General features: G+C 43.9%; 1 protein-coding gene across 7 annotated transcripts in view; it reads left to right on the forward strand.

The window, feature by feature from the left end:
- Positions 1 to 22,082, forward strand: part of magi1a (membrane associated guanylate kinase, WW and PDZ domain containing 1a) — a 160,323-nt gene that overhangs the window by 133,616 nt on the left and 4,625 nt on the right. For 5 of the 7 annotated variants that reach the window (XM_082187369.1, XM_082187370.1, XM_082187366.1 and 2 more), the window contains 10 exons: positions 4 to 38; positions 1,492 to 1,753; positions 7,280 to 7,371; positions 9,056 to 9,248; positions 11,820 to 12,116; positions 15,413 to 15,616; positions 16,527 to 16,614; positions 16,724 to 16,772; positions 19,187 to 19,330; positions 20,643 to 20,781. In XM_082187369.1, coding sequence (XP_082043495.1) covers positions 4 to 38; positions 1,492 to 1,753; positions 7,280 to 7,371; positions 9,056 to 9,248; positions 11,820 to 12,116; positions 15,413 to 15,616; positions 16,527 to 16,614; positions 16,724 to 16,772; positions 19,187 to 19,330; positions 20,643 to 20,781 — 1,503 coding nt within the window. Of the gene's footprint in view, positions 1 to 3; positions 39 to 1,491; positions 1,754 to 7,279; positions 7,372 to 9,055; positions 9,249 to 11,819; positions 12,117 to 15,412; positions 15,617 to 16,526; positions 16,615 to 16,723; positions 16,773 to 19,186; positions 19,331 to 20,642; positions 20,782 to 21,392; positions 21,482 to 22,082 lie in introns of all 7 variants that reach the window. The other 2 variants (XM_082187372.1, XM_082187368.1) reach the window with 2 other exon arrangements.

The raw sequence follows: 22,082 nt of genomic DNA on the forward strand, positions 1-22,082 counted from the left end.
CAGGAGTCCTGCAGCCCAAGAGAAGTCCCAAAGTGCTGGTAAGATGCATCTCTTTTATTTCTCAGTTACACATCAGCCAATGCCTTTACCGGGTTGGGAGTAACGGAATATATGTAACGGCGTTACGTAATCAGGATTAAAAAAATCTGGTAACGAATTCGTTAGATTACAGATTACAGTTACATGTAGTAAAAAATAGGAATAATATCACGATTATAATGGTTTCATTTAAAAGTAAATAAAATTGTATTTCCATATAATAACGCTATATTGACAGGAAGGAAGTGGGAGTCTTTTACTGAAGTATTTAACCAGGATGAAACAGGTGATGGGTGTGTGATGTGTAACGGCTGTGAAAATGACAATAAACTCATAAAGCTAATATCCAGCCTTTGCTTGGGATGAACGTATTTAATTTCTTGTGTGTGTGTTCGGGAAGTAGCAGTGACGGAAACAGTGACGGTGTTTGAAGGGAGTAAAATGCAATGCAATTTGGCCAAAGTAGAACTTTTACTTTAAATGGCTAAATGTTCATTTAAAAGCATCCTAATTCAGTATAATATGATAGATGCAGATATCTGAACCAGAGAGAATCACAGGTTTGAGTGAGTGGATGATTGATGTTAGAACTGATCCGCACATCTCTAATACACATATGATAGTCACAAAGTGCTGCACAGTAAAACACAAAAACTCAAGCAAGCATCCAACCAAAGGAAATGGATCTTCAACTGTGGTAAAATCACTGTAAGTCATGTCCTTCAGAAGCTTATTGCTGTTATTTGTGACAACGGCTAAATTATAAAAGATACCCATGTTCAATAAATTTCAAAACATTTATTAATTATTGTAATCAGAATAAACAATTCTTCCACCAAGTCATATAGTTCATTAGCCGTAGGCTGTTTTTTATTTATTTTTAAATTCATCAAATTTGGCATTTCATAAAAATAAATAAAAATAAATTAATTTTTTTTTAATATATTGCCATGTTTCAACCAAACAAGGTCTTAATCATGCCTGATGAATACCTTTTTTGGTCAGACATTGCAAAATGTGTTATTAGCCTTTAATAATCAATATCATGCTAGGGGAATGGCATTATAAATATCTAGTAAAAATGACCGGGAAGTGCATGAATGATGTCAGCTTTGTTGACAGTCAACCAGGGGAGGAAGGGTTTGCTAAAAGAATGCAAAAAACTGAGAAATCTTTGCCTTTAACAAAATACTTTTTCATCAAGAACATCTTAAATTCCCGTCTGTCAGAAAGCTGTGGTTTGGCTTCAGAAGTCTAATTCTATAGTAGTGTTGGAAACTTGGCAGTTTCCTGTATATTAATTGTTGCCAATTTAGAGCTTTTGAGTCAAAGATAACAGACGCTTGAACATCCAGCCTTTTGTGCCCCCCTGTAGAAAAGAAAACGGTTTGAAATGACATGTGTGGTGAAATATGGCAGAATGGTTATTTGTGTGTTTGCTGTGTGTGTCAGCAGCTGGAGCGTAAGGACAGTCAGGGCAGCTCTCAGCACAGCGTCTGTAGTCACCGCAGCGCTCACACAGACTCGCCTGCACGCCTCCTGCCTTCCACTGCCCCGGGAGCCCCAGGACCCCCTCCACCCGTCCCGCCTCCGCCCACCCAGCCGCTGCCTGTCCTGCCGCCCTTCGACCCCCCCGCTGCCAACGGGACTCTGCAGAAAAAGCCGGACCCCTTCAGGATCTGGGCGCAGTCCAGGAGCATGTATGAGAGCCGTTGTGAGTGACAGCACTGACCACACACCTGTAGACTGACCACACACCTGTAGACTGACCACACACCTGTAGACACGTCTGTAAACTGACCACACACCTGTAGACACGTCTGTAGACTGACCACACACCTGTAGACTGACCACACACCTGTAGACTGACCGCACAACTGTAGACTGACCGCACACCTGTAGACTGACCACACACCTGTAGACTGACCACACACCTGTAGACTGACCATACACCTGTAGACACGTCTGTAGACTGACCACACACCTGTAGTCTGACCACACACCTGTAGACTGACCACACACCTGTAGACACACCTGTAGACTGACCACACACCTGTAGACACGTCTGTAGACTGACCACACACCTGTAGACTGACCACACACCTGTAGACACGTCTGTAGACTGACCACACACACCTGTAGACTGACCACACACCTGTAGACTGACCAAACACCTGTAGACTGACCACACCTGTAGACACGCCTGTAGACTGACCGCACACCTGTAGACTGACCACACACCTGTAGACTGACCATACACCTGTAGACACGTCTGTAGACTGACCACACACCTGTAGACACACCTGTAGACTGACCACACACCTGTAGACACGTCTGTAGACTGACCACACACCTGTAGACTGACCACACACCTGTAGACACGTCTGTAGACTGACCACACACACCTGTAGACTGACCACACACCTGTAGACTGACCAAACACCTGTAGACTGACCACACACCTGTAGACACGCCTGTAGACTGACCGCACACCTGTAGACTGACCACACACCTGTAGACTGACCACACACCTGTAGACACGTCTGTAGACTGACCACACACGTCACACCTGTAGACTGACCACACACCTGTAGACACGCCTGTAGACTGACCGCACACCTGTAGACTGACCACACACCTGTAGACTGACCACACACCTGTAGATTGACCACACACCTGTAGACACGCCTGTAGACTGACCGCACACCTGTAGACTGATCACACCCCTGTAGACACACCTGTAGGCTGACCGCACACCTGTAGGCTGACCACACACCTGTAGGCTGACCGGACACCTGTAGACTGACCACACAATGACGCAATGTCACTTTTGCTTGTACTGCCCCTTGGTATAACGACAAGCTGCGCTCTAAGGCAGCAGTTCTCTTTCGAAAGGGAACTCGCACTACGTCCTGAGACACGTTGGGGGAACGCCTCAGCGTGACTGATGACTGAAGTACTGTATAATCACGACAATCGTATTGGCGGGCAACAGCCATGACATCACCACTAGTGCGACCAGAAAGTATAAGAGAGCGCCTAGAGAACATGTCATCCTCTTTTCGTCTTCAGTGACTGTTTGCTGGTACCTCTTCCTTAAAAGTGTCATGCTGAGTCCTCCATCCTCCAGAGTTCCATGCACATATAATTTTATTTGCATAAGAAGAGGTCTCTCTCTTGTTGTATCAGAGAGTTGTGTAAGCCCCTTCGCTTCTTGAGCTCTGTGCTACTGTGCTAATATCTGAGTTTAGTAGGTTCTGACAGTATGGCAGGGCTCCTCTTCCCTAAAAGAGTCATCCTATGAGGCCTCCATGCAAACAGCTTTTCAGGTAGAGTTAGAGAATTGGTCTCTCTCTCTCTCTCTCTCTCTCTCAGAGAGTAGTATTTAGGCCTCCTCTTCTTCAAGAGTCATCCTGCTGAGGCCTCCATGCAAACAGCGTTGCTGGTAGAGTTTGAGGAAGGGCCCTCTCAATACAAAGAGCTGTTCTTTAGGCTCTGCATTGTGCTTATCTGAGTTAAGCTATTTTCGCACACTGTGAGAAAAGGCTCTAGAAACCGCATTGGTGTGAGTATGGCTGGCCTCCTCTTCCTTAAAAGTGTCATGCTGAGTCCTCCATCCTCCAGAGTTCCATGCAAATATAATTTTATTTGCATAAGAAGAGGTCTCTCTCTTGTTGTATCAGAGAGTTGTGTAAGCCCCTTCGCTTCTTGAGCTCTGTGCTACTGTGCTAATATCTGAGTTTAGTAGGTTTTGACAGTATGGCAGGGCTCCTCTTCCCTAAAAGAGTCATCCTATGAGGCCTCCATGCAAACATCCTTTGCAGGTAGAGCTAGAAAAGAGGGCTCTTCTCATAATAGTGAGCTGTTCCTAAACCCTTCGCTCCCTTCGCTCTGTGCTGGGCATTTCTAAGCTTAGCTTCTTTTCCACATGGTATGAGGAAAGCACTAGAAATCCTCTATGGCAGGCCTCCTCATCCTTAAAAGAGTCATCCTGCTGAGGCCTCCATGCAAATAGCTTGCAGGTAGAGCTAGAGAAGGGCCCTCTCGATTACAGAGAGCCATTCTTTAGGCCCCTCGCTCCCCTCGCTCTGCACTGTCAAGTCATCTTCATTTATATAGTGCTTTTAACAATATAGATTGTTCCAAAGCGGCTTTACAGAGATACAAGGATAGTTTAAAGTAACAGAGATTGTTAAGGCTTTATAGCAGTTCTTGAATAAAGTTATTTTCCAGCTAAAGTTAATTTGATTGATTCACTTCTGTCGCAACAATCATTAGTTATTAACTTAGGGGCCGCTAACACAACACCGTTTTAACAGGAAACTCTACACAGACTTTAAACGCGAGACCTGTGAGAACGCTGATGGCGTGCACATGCGTATTACAAATTCAGTCTATTGGTATGCGCGTTTGAATATATGTGCACAGGTTTATAATTCCCTACAAACCAAGCCTTAAAAAACTACTTGTCTGGCCTTAACATTTTTGATACAGAATTGTATCACTTCGGGGTAGATACGCGAACCGAATTTTCCCGACAACGCTTTATCTGTAGAGTGGTAAAGGGATCCTCAATAAGGAGAAACTAGTTGGCACTTTAGCACCCCACTATGACATCAGGTCCAGGCACAGGTCCACTGTGCATATCTGAGCTGAGCTGAGCAGTTCTCCCACATTGTGAGAGAAAGCACTAGAGACCACTGTAGTGTGAGTGTGGCAGGCCTCCTCTTCTTCTAGAGTCGTCCTGCTGAGGCCTCCACTTCCCATAGCCCTGTGAAGGAGCTATTTGTCTCTGGTTAGAGCAAAAAAAAAAAAAAAGAAAGAAAAAAAGACACACAGGTTGTTGGCTTCAACTGATAAAGCATGTTAGCCTCCCTGGTACAGGGGTTGACACTGGTCCCCCTGAAAATAGCAGGCTATGGCCCAATGGGTCTGGCTCATACTCCCTGAAAGGAACCCCTCTAAGTTGGGTTGTGGTGTCCAGGCCTTTGAGCTGGCTTTGGGTCAAGCCCTTTGTGTAAAACCACAAGAATGCTTCCTCATTAAGCATGAAGCTCGGGCAGTGGCTGTAGGAGGTAGTGCTACTTTTAATTGAACATTTACTTTAATATTCAACAATAATATTGATCTGCCTGCATTGACACCATTATATGAGAACTGAACTGAGCTGGACGATAACATCACGGTTTTCTCCAGAGCGGCTATATATGTAAATGAACTAAATAATAACTTTTTTACAACAAAAATTAAACATCACTGAACTTACTTAAGCTGGACTGTGACACTATTTTCTTCTGGAAGCAAACTTTGTTGCATCATTTTCCTGTTATCTCTGTAAAGCTGCTTTGAAACAATCTGTAAAACAATCTGTATTATATGTACTGTATATTGTAAAAAGCGCTAAATAATTAAATTTGACTTGACTTGACTTAACAGCCTGAGGCATCCAGTAGGGGGGATTTAACTCTTAAGTTAAATGTGTTCGTTTTTGCAGCACAGCCATGATTGGCATACATCCCCTCAGCATGGCAGTGTGAGTATTTCGTTCCCCAAATGTGTCTCAGGACACAGTGCGAGTTCCCTTTCGAAAGGGAACGTTTCGGGTTATGCCAGTAACCCTTGTTCTCTGAGAACAGGGAACGAGACACATGCCTCCGGGCTGCCTGCACAGTCCCTTCAGACAAAGAAGTGGATGACATGTTCTCTAGGCGTCCTCTTATACTTCCATGTCACACTAGCGATGACATCATGGCTGTCGCCGGCCAATAGGATTATGTGTGATTACAGTGATTATACAGTACTTCAGTCATCAGTCACGCTGAGGCGTTCCCCAAACGTGTCTCAGGACGCAGTGTCTCGTTCCCTGATCTCAGGGAACAAGGGTTACAGTCGTAACCCGAGACAATTGTTGTAAAATGGAGCATAAGTGGCGTTACTCTGGCTTGAATGTATTTGATCAAGTTTGGAAAAAAGACAGCTCGGGGGAATACAGAGCTGCAATTGAGTCTACAAGATCTGCTTATTTTCTTAGATTATTGATAATAATCAAAGAAATCCCAGGCATCTCTTTCAAACCATAAACAGACTCCTTAAAGTTAACTTTGGCAAATCTATGCCTTTTTCAAATCAGTTGTGTAATAATTTTCTTCATTTTTTCAGTTCTAAAATTGACAATGTCCATACTCTAATTCATGCTACACCTGTTTCCTCTTCAACACTGCTTGCCTAGTTTCTCTGGGACATCTTTCTCTATTTTTTCTCAAATTGAGTTGCTTACTAGAGAGGTATGGCGTATGAAAGCTACCACTTGCATACTTGATCGGGAAATCAAGCCGATAGTTGGTTCTGCCTATTAAAGTAGTAATTTAACATTGGGATACAGGAAAGTATTTAAAACATTTTTAAAGTTGAATTGCATTGAAAATATTGCTGTTAAAAGATCTTCATCTTTGTCTTTTGTCACGTGTACAGTATTCATTATAAACCAGTTCTCAGGGTTACACAAGGTGTATTTGAAGAGTAGGAGTCAGTGATGAGAGATCTGGCAGTAAACTGAAACTCATCATGCCTCGTGGAGTCTGTGGCTTCTGAAGAGAGAGCAGCTGTACCTGAGGAGATGTCCATGTGCGCTCCGGCCTTCCCGTGCCAGACTCCAGTGCCAGATCCCAGTCAGGCCTGTTAAACACTCCACACGGAGCAGCTTGGCTCATCCAGACCTTTTAAACGAGCAGCGTGTCCGGCAGGGTAGATAAACGCTCCATGTTTACATGATGCTGTTCTCTGTGTGGGGAAGCAGGCGTCTGACCGGCCGAGGCTTAGTCTGACCGTGAATCCTTATCCATCTGCATTCCTGCTTTTCATCATGCATATAGGCATGTGTATCAACTACTAACAACAACAGTAAAATATACACATGCTTTCTGATGGTAGAAGACCTGTAGACTGTTATAGAGACTTTTACAGTTTATACCATGGTAGCAATATTTATGCATGGTAGTCAGTGAATCTCTTTCATAATATTTACATGGAGTGTTTGGTTTGGTTTTCATTCATAAAATCCAAAATGAAAAGAGAAAAACAGTTCTAAAGTAATTTATCAAAAAACAGGCATTTCCGCTGGGTTATTTAGCATATAAACCAATCAAAATAACTATATTGTGATTGTGACTTATATATATTTATACTGCACACCTCTAATTTCTTGCAAAGAAACTGATATTTTTTTTTTTTTTTTGTCCAGTGCCAGACTCTCAAGAACAAGACATTTTCCTTTGGAGGAAAGACACAGGCTTTGGCTTCCGGATCCTGGGTGGAAATGAACCCGGAGAACCGGTGAGTCCGATGATAACATCCGTACAAATAAACATGCATTGCGTTGAGTTGAGTTATAGAGCTAGAAAACATGTATTTTCCTCGTCAAATAGAGCTCAAACAGTACAGCATGATTCTTTGATGACTATAGATAAATATAAATATGAATTTCAAATTTGCATGATCACAGAAAACAGAATCTATTGCTCCTTGCATGAATAAACAGGCCAAAATGTGTATTTCTTTAATTTACTCTGTATTGGCCAATTTTAGTGTTAAAATATTGGTGATGGTATCAGTACCTCTCACTTCCTGATCTATAATTTTCATTTACAATAATCGATAAAAAAATTTGACATCAGAATCTTAATTTCCGAGTGATACTGGAAGTCTGTCCCAGTCTGTCCCAGATACTGGAAGTCTGTCTTACTTATGGCGTACCACAAGGCTCCACTCTGGCTCCTCCTTTGTTTTCATTGTATATGCTGCCGTTGGGATCAATTTTTAGGAAACACGGAGTGTCTTTCCACTTATATGCAGATGATACTCAAATCTATCTGCCTTTTAAGCGCACTGACACAAAGGGCCTTGAAACCCTATCTGCGTGCCTAAATGACATAAAATCCTGGATGTCCTTAAATTTTTTACATTTAAACGTAAGTAAAACTGAGACTATTGTGTTTGGCCCCACTTTAGGAGATGGAAAAAATACTTTTAATACTGCAGACCTGTACTGTGATATTAAACCTACGGTCAGGAGTCTGGGAGTGGTTTTGGATTCCTCCTTAAAGCTAGAGAAACACATAAACACAGTGGTTAAATCAAGTTTCTTTCACTTGAAGCTATTATCTAGAGTAAAGCATTTTCTATCACCGATAGAGCTTGAAAAAGTTATACATGCATTCGTTCTATCCCGTCTGGATTATTGTAATTCCTTATATGTAGAACTACCCCAGTTTTCAATTACAAGGCTTCAAATGGTCCAAAATGCAGCTGCCAGATTCCTGACTGGGACTCGCAAACATGAACATATCACTCCGATTTTATTGTCTCTTAACTGGCTGCCAGTGCGTTACAGAGTTGACATGAAAATACTGATGTTTGTTTTTAAATCTTTAAACGGTCTTGCACCTTCATACTTGTCCGAACTTGTAAATGTCAGTGTACCTGGGAGGTGTCTAAGGTCCACGAGTAACTATAATCTGTCCCAGCCACGCTCACGCTTAAAGTCTAGAGGGGACCGTGCTTTCGCTGTTGTCGGTCCTAGGCTGTGGAATAGCCTCCCTGTCTCCTTGAGATCGCTATCCTCTTTATATGAGTTCAAACTCAAACTAAAGGTGTATCTTTTGGAGCGTGCATTTCTCTGAATTTAAATTTATCTATGTTTTTTCTGCAGTCTGAATGATATTTTTTATTCTTAAATCTTGTTGGATTTATGTCATGTGAAGCACAGTGGTCAACTTCTGTTGTGTTTACTTGTGCTATATAAATAAAGAAAAGAAGAAGAAGAAGTCAACTCAGGACAATAATGGTGTAAAATAACTATAATAATACTCTGCTACATATAATCATAAGCACAGCTGATTTGACTCATAATGGTCTGATAGTTTAATTGGAATCCCGTCTGAGGACATGATCCAGAATTCCCAGCAGGCTGTGTGTGTCGAGCTGCGGTGTGTGACTGTCACGTGTGTGTGCACTCCAGATCTACATAGGGCACATCGTGAAGTTCGGCGCGGCGGACGAGGACGGCCGGCTGCGATCCGGAGACGAGCTCATCTGTGTGGACGGAACCGCTGTGGTGGGCAAATCTCATCAGCTGGTGGTGCAGCTCATGCAACAGGCGGCCAAACAGGGGCACGTCAACCTGAGCGTGCGGCGAAAGACCACTTACACAGGTGAAGCTTTCACACACACTCACAGCACACACTCTTCCAGCTAAGGAACCATCCTTTATTCATTAATCACTGTGGCCCTATTCAGACGCTCACTGTTTCGCAGGGTACCTGCACCACTGCGGGTACGGCGTTGGTCTCCTGTCTCGGTGCCTGGGAGCCTGGCTAGCGCTTCCCAGCCCGCCCAGCTGGCTCATCTGTTCCATCAGACTTGGCTATGCGATTCAGTTCGCCCGGCGTTCCCCGGCCTTCAGGGGCATCCAGTTCACCCGTGTACTGGCAAACCGTGCTCCTGTGCTTCGGGTAGAAATGGCAGTCCTACTGGTGAAGGACGTGATAGAGCCGGTCCCTCCAGCCGATATGAAGACTGGCTCCTACAGCCCGTACTTCATTGTACCCGATGGTTGCGGCCAATCTTGGACCTGCGAGTCTTGATCGGTCCTTACTCAGTCTGCCGTTCAAGATGCTAACGCAGAAACACATCTTCGGGTGTATCCGTCCCCAAGATTGTTTTGCAGCGATTGACCTTTGGGTCAACTGGGAGAAGAGCAAACTCACCTCCGTGCAGAGGATCTCTTTTCTTGGTATGGAGTTGGACTCAGTCAACCTAATAGCACGCCTCACAGAGTAACATGTTCAGTCGGTTTTGAACTGCTTGAATTCGTTGAAACGCAGGACAGAGGCCCCACTGAAACCTTTTCAGAGGCTCCTGGGGCATATGGTATCCGCAACAGCTGTGACGCCGCTTTGGATTGCTTCATATGAGGCCGCTTCAGCACTGGCTTCTCAACTGAGTCCGAGATGGGCGTGGCAGCACGGCTCGTGCCGGGTTTCCATCACTCCCCAGTGTCGCCAAACCCTGACCTGTGGTCAGACCCTTCATTTCTACGGCCAGTTGTCCGCCTAGATCAAGTGTCCAGGCATGTTGTCTTTATGGATGCCTCTGCCACCGGCTGGGGGGCCACGTACAACGGGCATGCAGCTTCAGGTCTGTGGACGGGACCTCAGCTTCATTGACACATCAACTGCCTCGAGTTGTTAACAGTACGTCTTGAGCTGGGCCGCCTCAAAGCACCACTACGAGGCAAGAACGTACTGATCCGTACGGACTGCGACCGTGGCGTACATCAACCGTCAGGGTGGTCTACACTCCCACCGCATGTTGCAACTCGCCCGCCATCTCCTCCTATGGAGTCAGAAGCATCTAAGGTCGCTTCGTGCCATTCACATCCGGGCCTGCTCAACCGTGCAGCCAACGAGCTCTCACGATAGCAGGTGCTACCGGGAGAGTGGAGACTCCATCCCCAGGTGGTCCAGCTGATTTGGAGGCGCTTCGGGACCGCACAGGTAGATCTGTTTGCTGCCCCGGAGACGTCCCACTGCCAGTTGTTCTATTTCCTGTCTGAGGGCACCCTCGGCACGGATGCACTGGCACACAGCTGGCCCAGGGCCCTACGCAAGTATGTGTTTCACCCAGCGAGCATGACCCTGGACGGGACCCGGAGGTTCTGGGTGACCTACACCAAGCAGTGATAGACACCATCACTTCTGCGAGAGCACCCTTTATTCATTGTTCATTGAGTGATGTTCTTCTCACCAGAAGAACCCCCCGAACTTCCTTCCTGCAAGCTGGGTTGGAGCGAGGGCTGTCTCCCTCCACCCTTAAAGTGTATGTTGCCGCTATCGCCGCACATCACAATGCAGTTGAGGTAAGTTGCAGGTAAGTCGCTGGGGAAGCACGACCTGATCGTCAGGTTCCTGAGGGGGGCATTGAGACTAAATCTGCCTCACCCTCACTCGATACCCTCTTGGGCCTTATCTGTGGTGCTTACCGCACTGCAGAGACCACCCTTTGAGCCTTTGAAATCAGCAGAGTTAAAAACCAGTACTCCTGGTTGCACTGGCCTCCATCAAGAGGGTAGGGGACCTGCATGCATTTTCAGTCGACGAATCGTGCCTAGAATTCGGCCCGGCCAACTCTCACGTTATCCTTAGACCCCAGTTGTGCCCAAGGTTGTCACCACTCCCTTCCGGGACCAGGTGGTGAACCTGCAAGCACTGCCCCTGGAGGAGGCAGACCCAGCCCTGGCTTTTCTCTGTCCCGTTCGCGCTCTGCGCCTATACGTGGACAGAACGCAAGCCTCAGGAACTCAGACCAGCTCTTCGCTCTTGAAAAACTAACTACTTATCTCCTCTTACCTGGCTATATAGAAGAGGAGGAATGCAACATAGAGCCCCCTAGTGCATGGTAGTGGCATTACCCTTAAAAACCACAGTAACCAAGTTCTGGGCGGTTACAACCAGGCTTGTGCACAATTCTGAATTAAATTGAGAATGACTCCTGAATTCCAATTCAATTGATGTCAAAAACAGGATCTAGAATTTCAATTCGAATTTGAATTAAACGAATCCGAACAGCGTTTTCTCCCCACAGATTTGTCCGTCCCTTTTAGAAGCACTTCCTGTCTGAATAGGGCGTACAGTATGTGCTGGTTTAGCTGATGGTCTCTCTGCTTTTCTCTGCTGTTTCTCTGCTTTTCTCTGCTGGTCTCTCTGATGTTTCTCTGTCTGCAGGTTATAAGGGCGAGGGGGACGTTCCCCCGTCTCCGGCCTCCTCTCACCACAGCAGCACACAGGCTCCGTCGCTCACCGAGGAGAAGCGCACGCCTCAGGGCAGCCAGAACTCGCTGAACACCGTGAGCTCGGGCTCCGGCAGCACCAGTGGCATCGGCAGTGGTGGTGGAGGGGGCAGTGGGAGCACGGTCACGGCCCTGCAACCCTACGACGTGGAGATCCAGCGCGCCGAGAGCGAGGGCTTCGGCTTCGTCATCGTGTCCTCCGTGTCCAGGCCTGATGCGAACACCACCTTCGGTGAGATCCTTCACTCCATCAGGGGATGTCACAATCACAGCTGACACTCAGAAGCTCGGGATGCCCTCCTGTTTTAAAAACACAGACTATATAGTTATTTTATTCATCCTCTAATCTTGTAGACAAATAGCATTCCAGTTGGGGCGGTGAAGGGGCATGTAATCCACTGTTTAATGAGAGTCACTGTTTTGAGTCTGAACGAGAGAGATCTCAGTCGTGAACGAATTGAATGAAGTGGTACATGTTGTTTGTGAATGAAATGAATGAGAGTGTACCGGGTCATTTAGGCAAGGCAAGGCAAGGCAAGTTTATTTATATAGCACATTTCATACACAATGGCAATTCAAAGTGCTTTACATAGAAGAAATTAAAATAATTAAAATAAATATGAATAATTAAAACAGTTTAGAAAAATAAAATGAAATACAGTACAGTACAGTCGGACGAACAGCGGCACAGTGCTCATTCAGTAAATGCATAGCTAAACAGAAGTGTTTTGAGTCTGGATTTGAATGTGACCACTGTAGGAGCACATCTGATCTCTTCTGGAAGCTGGTTCCAGCTGCGGCTGGCATAAAAGCTAAAAGCAGACTCGCCATGTTTAGAGTGAACCCTTGGTATTTCTAGCTGATATGATCCTAATGATCTGAGTGATCTGTTGGGTTTATATTCAGTGAGCATATCTGCAATGTATTGAGGTCCTAGGCCATTGAATGATTTATATACCAGTAATAATACTTTGAAATCAATCCTAAATCTAACTGGGAGCCAGTGTAAAGACCTGAGGACTGGTGTGATATGTTCATATTTTCTGATTCTGCTCAGAATCCTAGCGGCAGCGTTCTGTATGAGCTGCAACTGTCTTATGGTCTTTTTGGGAAGGCCAGTGAGGAGTCCATTACAATAATCCACCCTGCTGGTGATGAAAGCATGCACAAGTTTCTCTAAGTCTTGTCTGGAAACAAAGCATCTAATTCTTGCAATATTTTTTAGATGATAGTATGCTGATTTAGTTATTGCTTTGACATGACTACTGAAACTAAGGTCTGACTCTAGTGTCACACCAAGATTCCTGACTTGATTTTTAGTTGTTTGACCCCTAGAGTGAAGGTATGCGTTCACCTTGATAACTTCATCTTTGTTTCCAAATGCAATGACTTCAGTTTTATCTTTGTTTAACTGAAGAACGTTTTGGCACATCCAACTGTTGACTTCATCAATGCATTGGCACAGGGAGTCAATGGGGCTGTAATCGTTAGGCGATAGGGCTAAGTACAGCTGTGTATCGTCTGCATAGCTGTGGTAAGCAATTTGGTTCTTTCTCATTATTTGGCTCATTGGGAGCATATACAGGTTGAACAGGAGTGGCGCAAGAATTGAGCCTTGAGGGACTCCGCATGTCATGGATGTCCACTCAGACTTATGGTCTCCTATACTCACATAATAACCTCTCCCATCTAAGTATGACCTGAACCATTTTAGGACTATCCCAGAAAGCCCCACCCAGTTTTCCAGCCTGTCAAGAAGTATGTTATGATCGACAGTGTCAAATGCAGCACTGAGGTCGAGTAGTACCAGCACTGATAATTTGCCTGAATCAGTATTTAAGCGAATATCGTTTATTATCTTTATGAGCGCTGTCTCTGTGCTGTGGTGCGGTCGGAAACCAGATTGAAAATTGTCAAAGTATCCATTCGAGCTTAATAATTTGTTCAGCTGATTGAAGATAACTTTTTCAATGATCTTGCCTATGAAAGGAAGATTTGAGATCGGTCTATAGTTGCTTAATATGGTCTTATCCAGATTGTTCTTTTTCAGGAGGGGCTTGACAACTGCAGTTTTCAGGGAGTTTGGAAAACTCCCAGAGAGAAGTGAGGCATTTACCACTTCTAGAAGATCTGCTTCTAAACTGTTTAACACACTTTTGAAAAAAGATGTGGGAAGTGTGTCAAGAGCGCATGTTGATGTTTTAAGGTGCTGTACGGTTTCTACCAAAATTTTGCCATCAATTTTTTTGAAATCAGACAAAGTTACTACTTTCTCAGGTGGTCTGATCTGTCTGACCCCAGCACAACTCAATGATGTGCTGATCACCTTTCTGATATTATTGATTTTGTCAGAGAAGAAAGAAGCAAACTCACTGCACTTGCTGTTTGAGAGCATTTCACTGGGAATCTGGCTTGGGGGGTTTGTCAGTCTCTCTACAGTAGCAAAAAGAGTGCGTGTGTTGTTTAAATTGCAGTTTATAATATTTGAGAAGAAAGTCTGTCTAGCTTTGCCTAGTTCCATATTGAAAGCATGAAGGCTGTCTTTGTAGATGTTATAATGGACTACAAGCTTTGTCTTCCGCCACATGCGCTCTGCTTTTCTGCATTGTCTTTTCATATTTTGCACTGCTGTTGAGTTTCTCCAAGGTGCTTTTTGTCTGCCACTCTTCTTCCTGACTTTCACAGGAGCAATATCATCAATTGCACTTTTAACTTTTGAGTTAAAAGAATCAAGGAGAAAATCAACAGATTGACTCGCATTTAGCATGCGAGTCAATCTCAGCAGAAAGCGGATGCAAAGCGCAGGGATCCGTACTGTGCACATACGCTTCTTTATATACTCATATTTAACATACAGAACATTACTCGGTTACACTTTATTTCGATAGTCCACTTTAGACATTCTACTGACTATCAGTAACTTTTCAACTACATGTCAGCTCTCATTAGAGTATAAGTAGACTGTTGTAGACTGTTAGGCTTCGGGTTAGTAGAATAAGTTGACTTGTAGTTGTCAAATTACTTATAGTCAGTAGAATGTCTAAAGTGGACTATCGAAATAAAGTGTAACCTATATCTCCACGTTTAACATAATCCCAGATTTATGAATGTGTAAATGTCTGACCAAACAATTAAAATGTTAATTATGCAACAAAAAATTTTTTTTTAAACTTACTTTGGTCATCAGAACCACTTATTTAGACTTATTTTATTCATTTAATGAGTAGATTAGGCACATATTTTAATAAAGCCAGACCAGTTTTTTTGTAACAAGTAAATACGTTCGTTGACTTAAGTCATAACACATAAGACACTCTTTTTCACCATCTTCTGGCGTGTTTATGTAATATGAAGAAATGGTCACTGAACGAATCATTTTGGTGTACGAACTGAAAATGAACGAATATCTTGAAAGAATCTAAATCTCCACCACTAACATTAACACATGGTCACAGTGGTTTCACTCTGCTGACGCTGTCATCTAAATATGGGCTAATCTTTCTTCTTTTTCTGTCTCTCGGACCTCAGCTGGAAACACATGCGTGTCGATGCCTCATAAAATCGGTCGTATCATCGAGTTCAGTCCGGCGGACCGCTGTGGAAAGCTGAAGGTGGGCGATCGGATCCTAGCGGTCAACAGCTGCTCCATCACCAACAAATCACACTCGGACATCGTCAACCTGATCAAAGAGGCGGGTCACGCGGTCACGCTGCGCATCATCCCCGGAGACGGTGAGTTGGCACTGGGTCACGCTGGGGAGATCGTAGTTCTGATGGAGGCATCATTACACTCCTGTCAATCATCTCCAGCGGGGAATCAGACCCTGCGATTCACTCACTGTCTTTATAATAATGGTTGCACATTCACATCAGTCTAATAGCAGGTTTCTCCATTCATAATTACTTGAGGATTCTAGCATGGGACAGGGTTAAAGCATGTTTACATTCTTGTTCCTTAAGTTCTTGTTCCTTAAAATAACTCATACATTTCTCTGATGGTCACAATATAAGCACATTTTGAAGTGCCGGCTGCCTGACGTGGGTATATTCTGAACACACACACGACACACACACATCTGTTGGGCTTCAGATGACAGGAGCTTTACCCTTCATCATGTGAGAGAGGAAGAAGAAGGGCGGCGCTCAACAGAAACTTGGGATTGAGTTTCGATATCATGCTTTCTGCCAGATGTTATGAGAACTGAGAACTGTCCACATGGTGGCGCTGAAATAAATACATGTACTTTTGTTCCTCTTTTTGAAGTGTTTTATGGCCTAGAATCTGAATCCAGACATTATTCAGTTGAACTTTATGAAAAATGTAGAAATATCGACTAGTAAATGTCAGTGTTGGAGTACGAGCAGTGTTGGAGACACTGATGTAAAGCTTTGATCATCTTCAGGAATGGCTGGGAGCGACTGAGTGATCTGTGTATTTTGGGCGCCTGGTCACTTCAAAACTTGGACGATCTGAAAACACGTCAAATTTCTTCAGTTTCTGAAGCGATAACTTGAGAAATACTGCAAAGCTGTGCAACTGCAGTCATGAAGCTGAAGTTGATCAACAGCACAAATGATTTCAAGCTGTAATTCATGCATTCAAAACATTACAACTGTTTACTCTTTCTCTCTGACCGAATAGAGACGTCTAATGCCTCATTACTGACCAACGCAGAGAAGATCGCCACCATCACCACTACACACTCACCTCAGAGCAGCACAGAGCCCAGGTGACACACACACACACACTGATTTAGTAATGATATTCATAATCACAAAACAAAACATTTTGACAGGTGAACATCAGTATCATGATCTTTCGTTCTGTTTGTCCAACAGGAATAACAAACCCAAACCGGCGCTGACCCAACCGCCCGCCTACAGTCAGGTGAGCGCGTGACCTCTGACCTGAACACACACTGCTGCGTTTAGAGTGTTTCGGTCAGTTCACAGTTTTACAGTATGAAGGTAAAGAGTCTTTCTGGGAACACTTTACAGTAATGTCTCAGTTGTTTACATTAGTTAATACATAATTAACATGCAATATATTTTACTGCATTTACTGATCTTTGTCATGTTTGTTAATAAAAGTACAGTTCTTCTTTAGTAATGTTGACAGATACAGATGATACAGCCATTATTGACAGCACATCATTTGGCATAAATACACAGGTCAAACATTTGTTTTTAATTCACAAGTAGATGAGCTTTCATCATATATAATTTGAGAATTACTTACACTTCCCACAATGCACAAACTCAAAGCTTGATCAGGTATTTTTGATGCACGCGTGTTTTCTGATTTCAGTGTTTATCACCGTTTATACATGCAGCAATGCAAGAAACATGTGAGATCACTCGGGTCTACAGCTGCAAGCGAAATTATTCAACCCCCACTGCAAATCAGGATTATTGGCAAAATTGACTGACTTTCAGCTGTTTGCAATAAACAAATCAAACAAAAGTAATTGAAATAGCTCAACACAACAGATGTATCAAGTGGTTTCCCCAAATTTAATTGAAAATGCAACTTTTAATGACTTCTGCAGTCTCAAAATTATTCACCCCCCTGATATAATCCTCACAACAGCTCAGATCTGCAGAACATGTGTTGACTCACTAATCAAGGGCTTCATTAGCTGCACCAGGTGTGCTTGAGCTAGAACACATGACACATCTGAACTGGTGAGGTTTGTTGAGTCAAAAGAAGAGTTTGTTGTTAAGTCAAAAAAATGGTCCAAAAAGTTAAGAGAAGATTTCATCGCCCTTCACAAACAACGAACAGGATACAGAAAGATAGCGAAGACACTAAATGTTCCTAGAGACACCTCTGGAAGCATAGCAAGATCATAGTTAAAGGAACAGTGGATACACCCCCTGGACGGGGCAGAAGGAGGAACGGTCAACGGTTCAGAAAAGCCCTGGAGTGACTGCAGAAGACCAGAGGTTTCAGATGCACAGTAAAGCTCGTACTAAACACATGCCAGAACTCCAGGACTACACCACTACTGACCCTAAAGCACAAGAAAAGTGCTCAATATCATATAAATAAGCCACAGAAGTTTTGGGATTCTGTGAAGTGAAGTGATGAAACAAAACTGGATCTTTTCTGCCCTGTGGATCAGCGGTGTGTCTGGAGGAAGAAGAATGAAGCATCAGCTGTGAAGACCTCTGTCTACAGTTCAGCATGAGGAGCTCGTGATGCTCTCGGCTGATGTATATCCTCTGGCTCTGGAAACCTGCAGCGTGAGGAAGGAGAGATGGAGTCACTGAAGTATCAGGAGATCCTAGGAAAAAAACATCATGCCGTCAGTGAGGAAGCTGGAGCTTGGGCCTTCAACAGGACAATGATCACAAGCATTCCTCAGATTCCAGCAAGGCTTGGTTTCAGAAGGAGTCCTGGAAGATACAGTCACATCACAGTCACATGACTTGAACCCCATAGAAAATATCTGGTGGGATTTGAAGGCGGTTGCAGAACGCAAACCCAAGAATATTCCTGAACTGGGGTGTAGTTCAATATTCCTGAACTACATTCCTAATGTAGGGGTGGTGGTGGCGCAATGGATAAGACACATGCCTTTGGTGTGAGAGACCCGGGTTCGAATCCACTGTGAGACACCAATGTGTCCCTGAGCAAGACACTTAACCCCTAGTTGCTCCAGAGGCGTGCGACCTCTGACATATATAGCAATTGTAAGTCGCTTTGGATAAAAAGCGTCAGCTAAATGAATAAATGTAAATGTAAATGTAAATGTAGTTGCTCAGATTCCTCAGAAACGCTGCCGGAATCTGCTGTCTGGTTATACACCTCGTCTGCAGCTCATAACAGCAAAAGGCTGTTCTACTGAGAGCTAAAGATGCTAACCATGAAGGGGGTGAATAATTTTGACACTGCAGAAGTCATTGAAAGTTGCATTTTCAGTTGAATTTGGGGAAACCACTTGATGCATCTGTTGTGTTGAGCTATTTTAATTACTTTTGTTTGATTTGTTCATTGCACACAGCTGAGAGTCTTACAATTTTGCCAATAACCCTGATTTGCAGTGGGGTTTGAATAATTTCGCTTGCAACTGTATTTCTCCATTTGATCACACTGAGAAACATCTTAGACATTCACTATATATCAAATAAAAATGAAGAAAAAATGATTTTTTTTTTTTACACCTCTCAACCCCCCATTAATAGTTAATTACAATAAAGCGTGATGTGACTGATGTAGTTACCTTATAACACTGTGTTTTCCTGGGTAAGTACACTGTGTGGCAGGTGTGTGTGGTGATCTTGATGATGTGTGTTTAGGAGGCAGAGTTTTATTCAGTGGATCTGGAGAGGGAGAGTAAAGGCTTCGGCTTCAGTCTGAGAGGGGGGAAGGAGTACAACATGGATCTGTACGTGCTGAGATTGGCTGAGGACGGAGCAGCCACCAGGAACGGCAAGATGAGGGTAGGAGACACACACGGGAGCGATGCTTTCACATCGAGACGTTGCTCGTGGACAGAGTTACACAGTCCTCCATCTTAATCTTAGATATGATGTGTCCCGCCATCATGTGTTCAGAATCTGTCTGCCCGTCTCTCTATCCTCCTCTTTCTACTCTCTAACTCTTCCTCTCAGTCTGTCTCTTGGATTTTGTATGATACTTACTGTTTAGTAAAATGACAAAGTATTTAAGTGATAACATTAATTGAGAAAAACTATAATGGAGGCAGTTCAACTTTCTGAATTTCTTATGTACAAACTGATGATATGAAGAGTGCGAAATCATTAGTTCCCCAGTTAGTCCACTGTTACTCTTCTCAGAGTGTTAATGCAGTCCTCTAACTCCTCAATGACCGACTGATCTTTATCACACAGACTCTGAAAGATGCGCTCTATTGCTTTACAATCTCCTGATAAACTGCTCTACTAGGCATCATTGTTGGAAGTAACCCCGGTTGATGAATACACATTACAGATACCCCTTTTCCACCAAAAAAGAACTGGTTCGGAACTGGTGCTGGTTCAAAGTTGGTTCAACTTGCGAACCTTCTCAGAACCTGTTTGTTTTTCCACTGACTAGAGAGCCCAGCGAACAACGTCGTTACGTCACTGTGTACATTGCCATACGTCTTAGCTTTCCCAACTTCAAGCATAACAATTACAATGGTGGACTACATCGTCTTTCTGCAAATGTTTCTCCTGGCTTTGGGATCCTATATTGGGGTCAGAAGACGACATTTAGAACACATGTGTGCTGCTCGTCTGGATTACTATAGAGGGAGGTTACGTTCGAGAAGAAGTTCGACAATAACCCCGGCCCCAGCCCCCGACGTAAGCATGACGTGGTAAAAGAACGGTTCTAGTCCAGCAAAGAGTTGGTGCCGCTTTGGAACCAATTTTCCTGGCCGAGAACCGGTTCTTTGGCTGTCGAAACACAAAGAACTTGTTCGTGAGTAGGCACCGGCTCCGAACCGGCACCAGCACCAGAGACCTTGGTGGAAAAGGGGTATAAGAGACTGATCAACATACTGACAGTTTCCATTGGTAAATGCCTGCTGATCTAAAATCAGGGCTCCCAAAATACATGTGTTTCCATTTCCTCCTCTACACTGAGAACAGCAGCAAACCTTCAGTGCACCGTAAGGCGTTCAGTACAGGTCCAGACTCACTAACCAGTCTATGTTCACAACTTTAATAACATTTTCATGAAGCTCCCAGTTGTTGATGTTCTTCTTGATCCTCCCATGAGCTCATTCTGGTGTCCGCCTGCTTTCAGGTCGGTGATGAAATTCTGGAGATCAACGGTGAAACTACAAAAAATATGAATCATTCCCGCGCCATCGAGCTGATCAAGACCGGAGGAAGACGAGCTCGCCTGGTGCTGAAGAGAGGAGATGGATCCGTCCCAGAGTACGGTGTGTAACAAACCATGCGGGAAATCTTCAGCATTCATGTCTTTATCTGTCCTGAACTGCCTTTTCTTCTTGTTCTCCACTGTTAAATCGCTACTTCTTGGTGATCAATAAGCCTCTTTTGAGAAGTCTGAAGTTAAGACTTGAATATGAGACACATTCACATTCAGTCATTATTCAGTTCAGTTCAGCTCATTGTTGATTCAGTTCAGTAACTGTGTAAAGGTCATTTAATTACCTTTATTTAACCAGGAGAGAAGACTCACTGAGATTAAAGTCTCTTTTACAGGAGCTCATGTTATTATGAAATGAGCTCAATTCAGCTGTAAGCAGCTCTACAGAAGACTATAGTGTCACTTTAAGTCAGTCGTATGTTGCTTCATTTCAGTTCAATAATAGTGTTGATGTTGCAAAAGTCGATTCAGCTGTAAAGTGCCATTAATCCGATGGATTGACTTCTAGTTTTGTTCTCAGCCGGTAGAGTCAGTGCAGATAGGTAATATCACTGAGCATCCAGTGTCTGCTGCATTGATGTCGAGAGCTCTTCTGAACTCTTCAGTCAGTGTTTCTCTTGATTCACCCCTGTTTCTCTCTCTGTTCTCTGCTGGGCTCAGCTATGATGGGTCCGCATCTCGCTGCCTGTCTGAGGAATGATAAGTTGGGCGAGCCCTGCTACTACCTTATGGGTCAAAACCAAGCCACGGTTTGTAAAGCACAGTGTGTGTCAACCCTTCCCATCACCCACAAGTGTGTGTTGTTCCCTCACCCGCCCTCATGCCACGCTTTCATCCCGCTGACCTATGACCCCATGCTCAATGGATTCATATTCCCGATGGATGATGCTCGGATGCATGCGTGATGCTGTCATGTTGTTGTTTCTGTTAGTGGATGATAACAGATGGGTGAATGTTACGAAAGCTGTCAAGAGTCTGTCCGTATCCCGAATTTTTTTAAATCAGACGAATAAAAACAAATCTGATTTTGCATAAAGAAAACTAAGCCTATTTTTTGGACCATTAATGGTTTTTTTTGCGTTGTGACATCTATTATGTTTCCATCACCCTATTATTATGTGAATTATGGAACATTGGTGGAGGGAAACACCAAGACAAATTCTAAAAATGTCCATAAAAAACGTTCTTTCCAAAACTTCTCAACTATGACCAAAACCTCCCGATGACCCTTGCGTTCAGGAAGAGTTACGGAGGGAGCAGGTGCTCCTGTGCGACGCAGGGAATTGAGAGTTTTTGACATCTTGTTTTCCAGGGGTGTCCTACAACCCTTCATCCACCTAACTGTATTAA

This window comes from Leuciscus leuciscus (genome assembly GCF_965113295.1).
Source record: "Leuciscus leuciscus genome assembly, chromosome: 13".
Taxonomy (NCBI): Eukaryota; Metazoa; Chordata; class Actinopteri; order Cypriniformes; family Leuciscidae; genus Leuciscus; species Leuciscus leuciscus.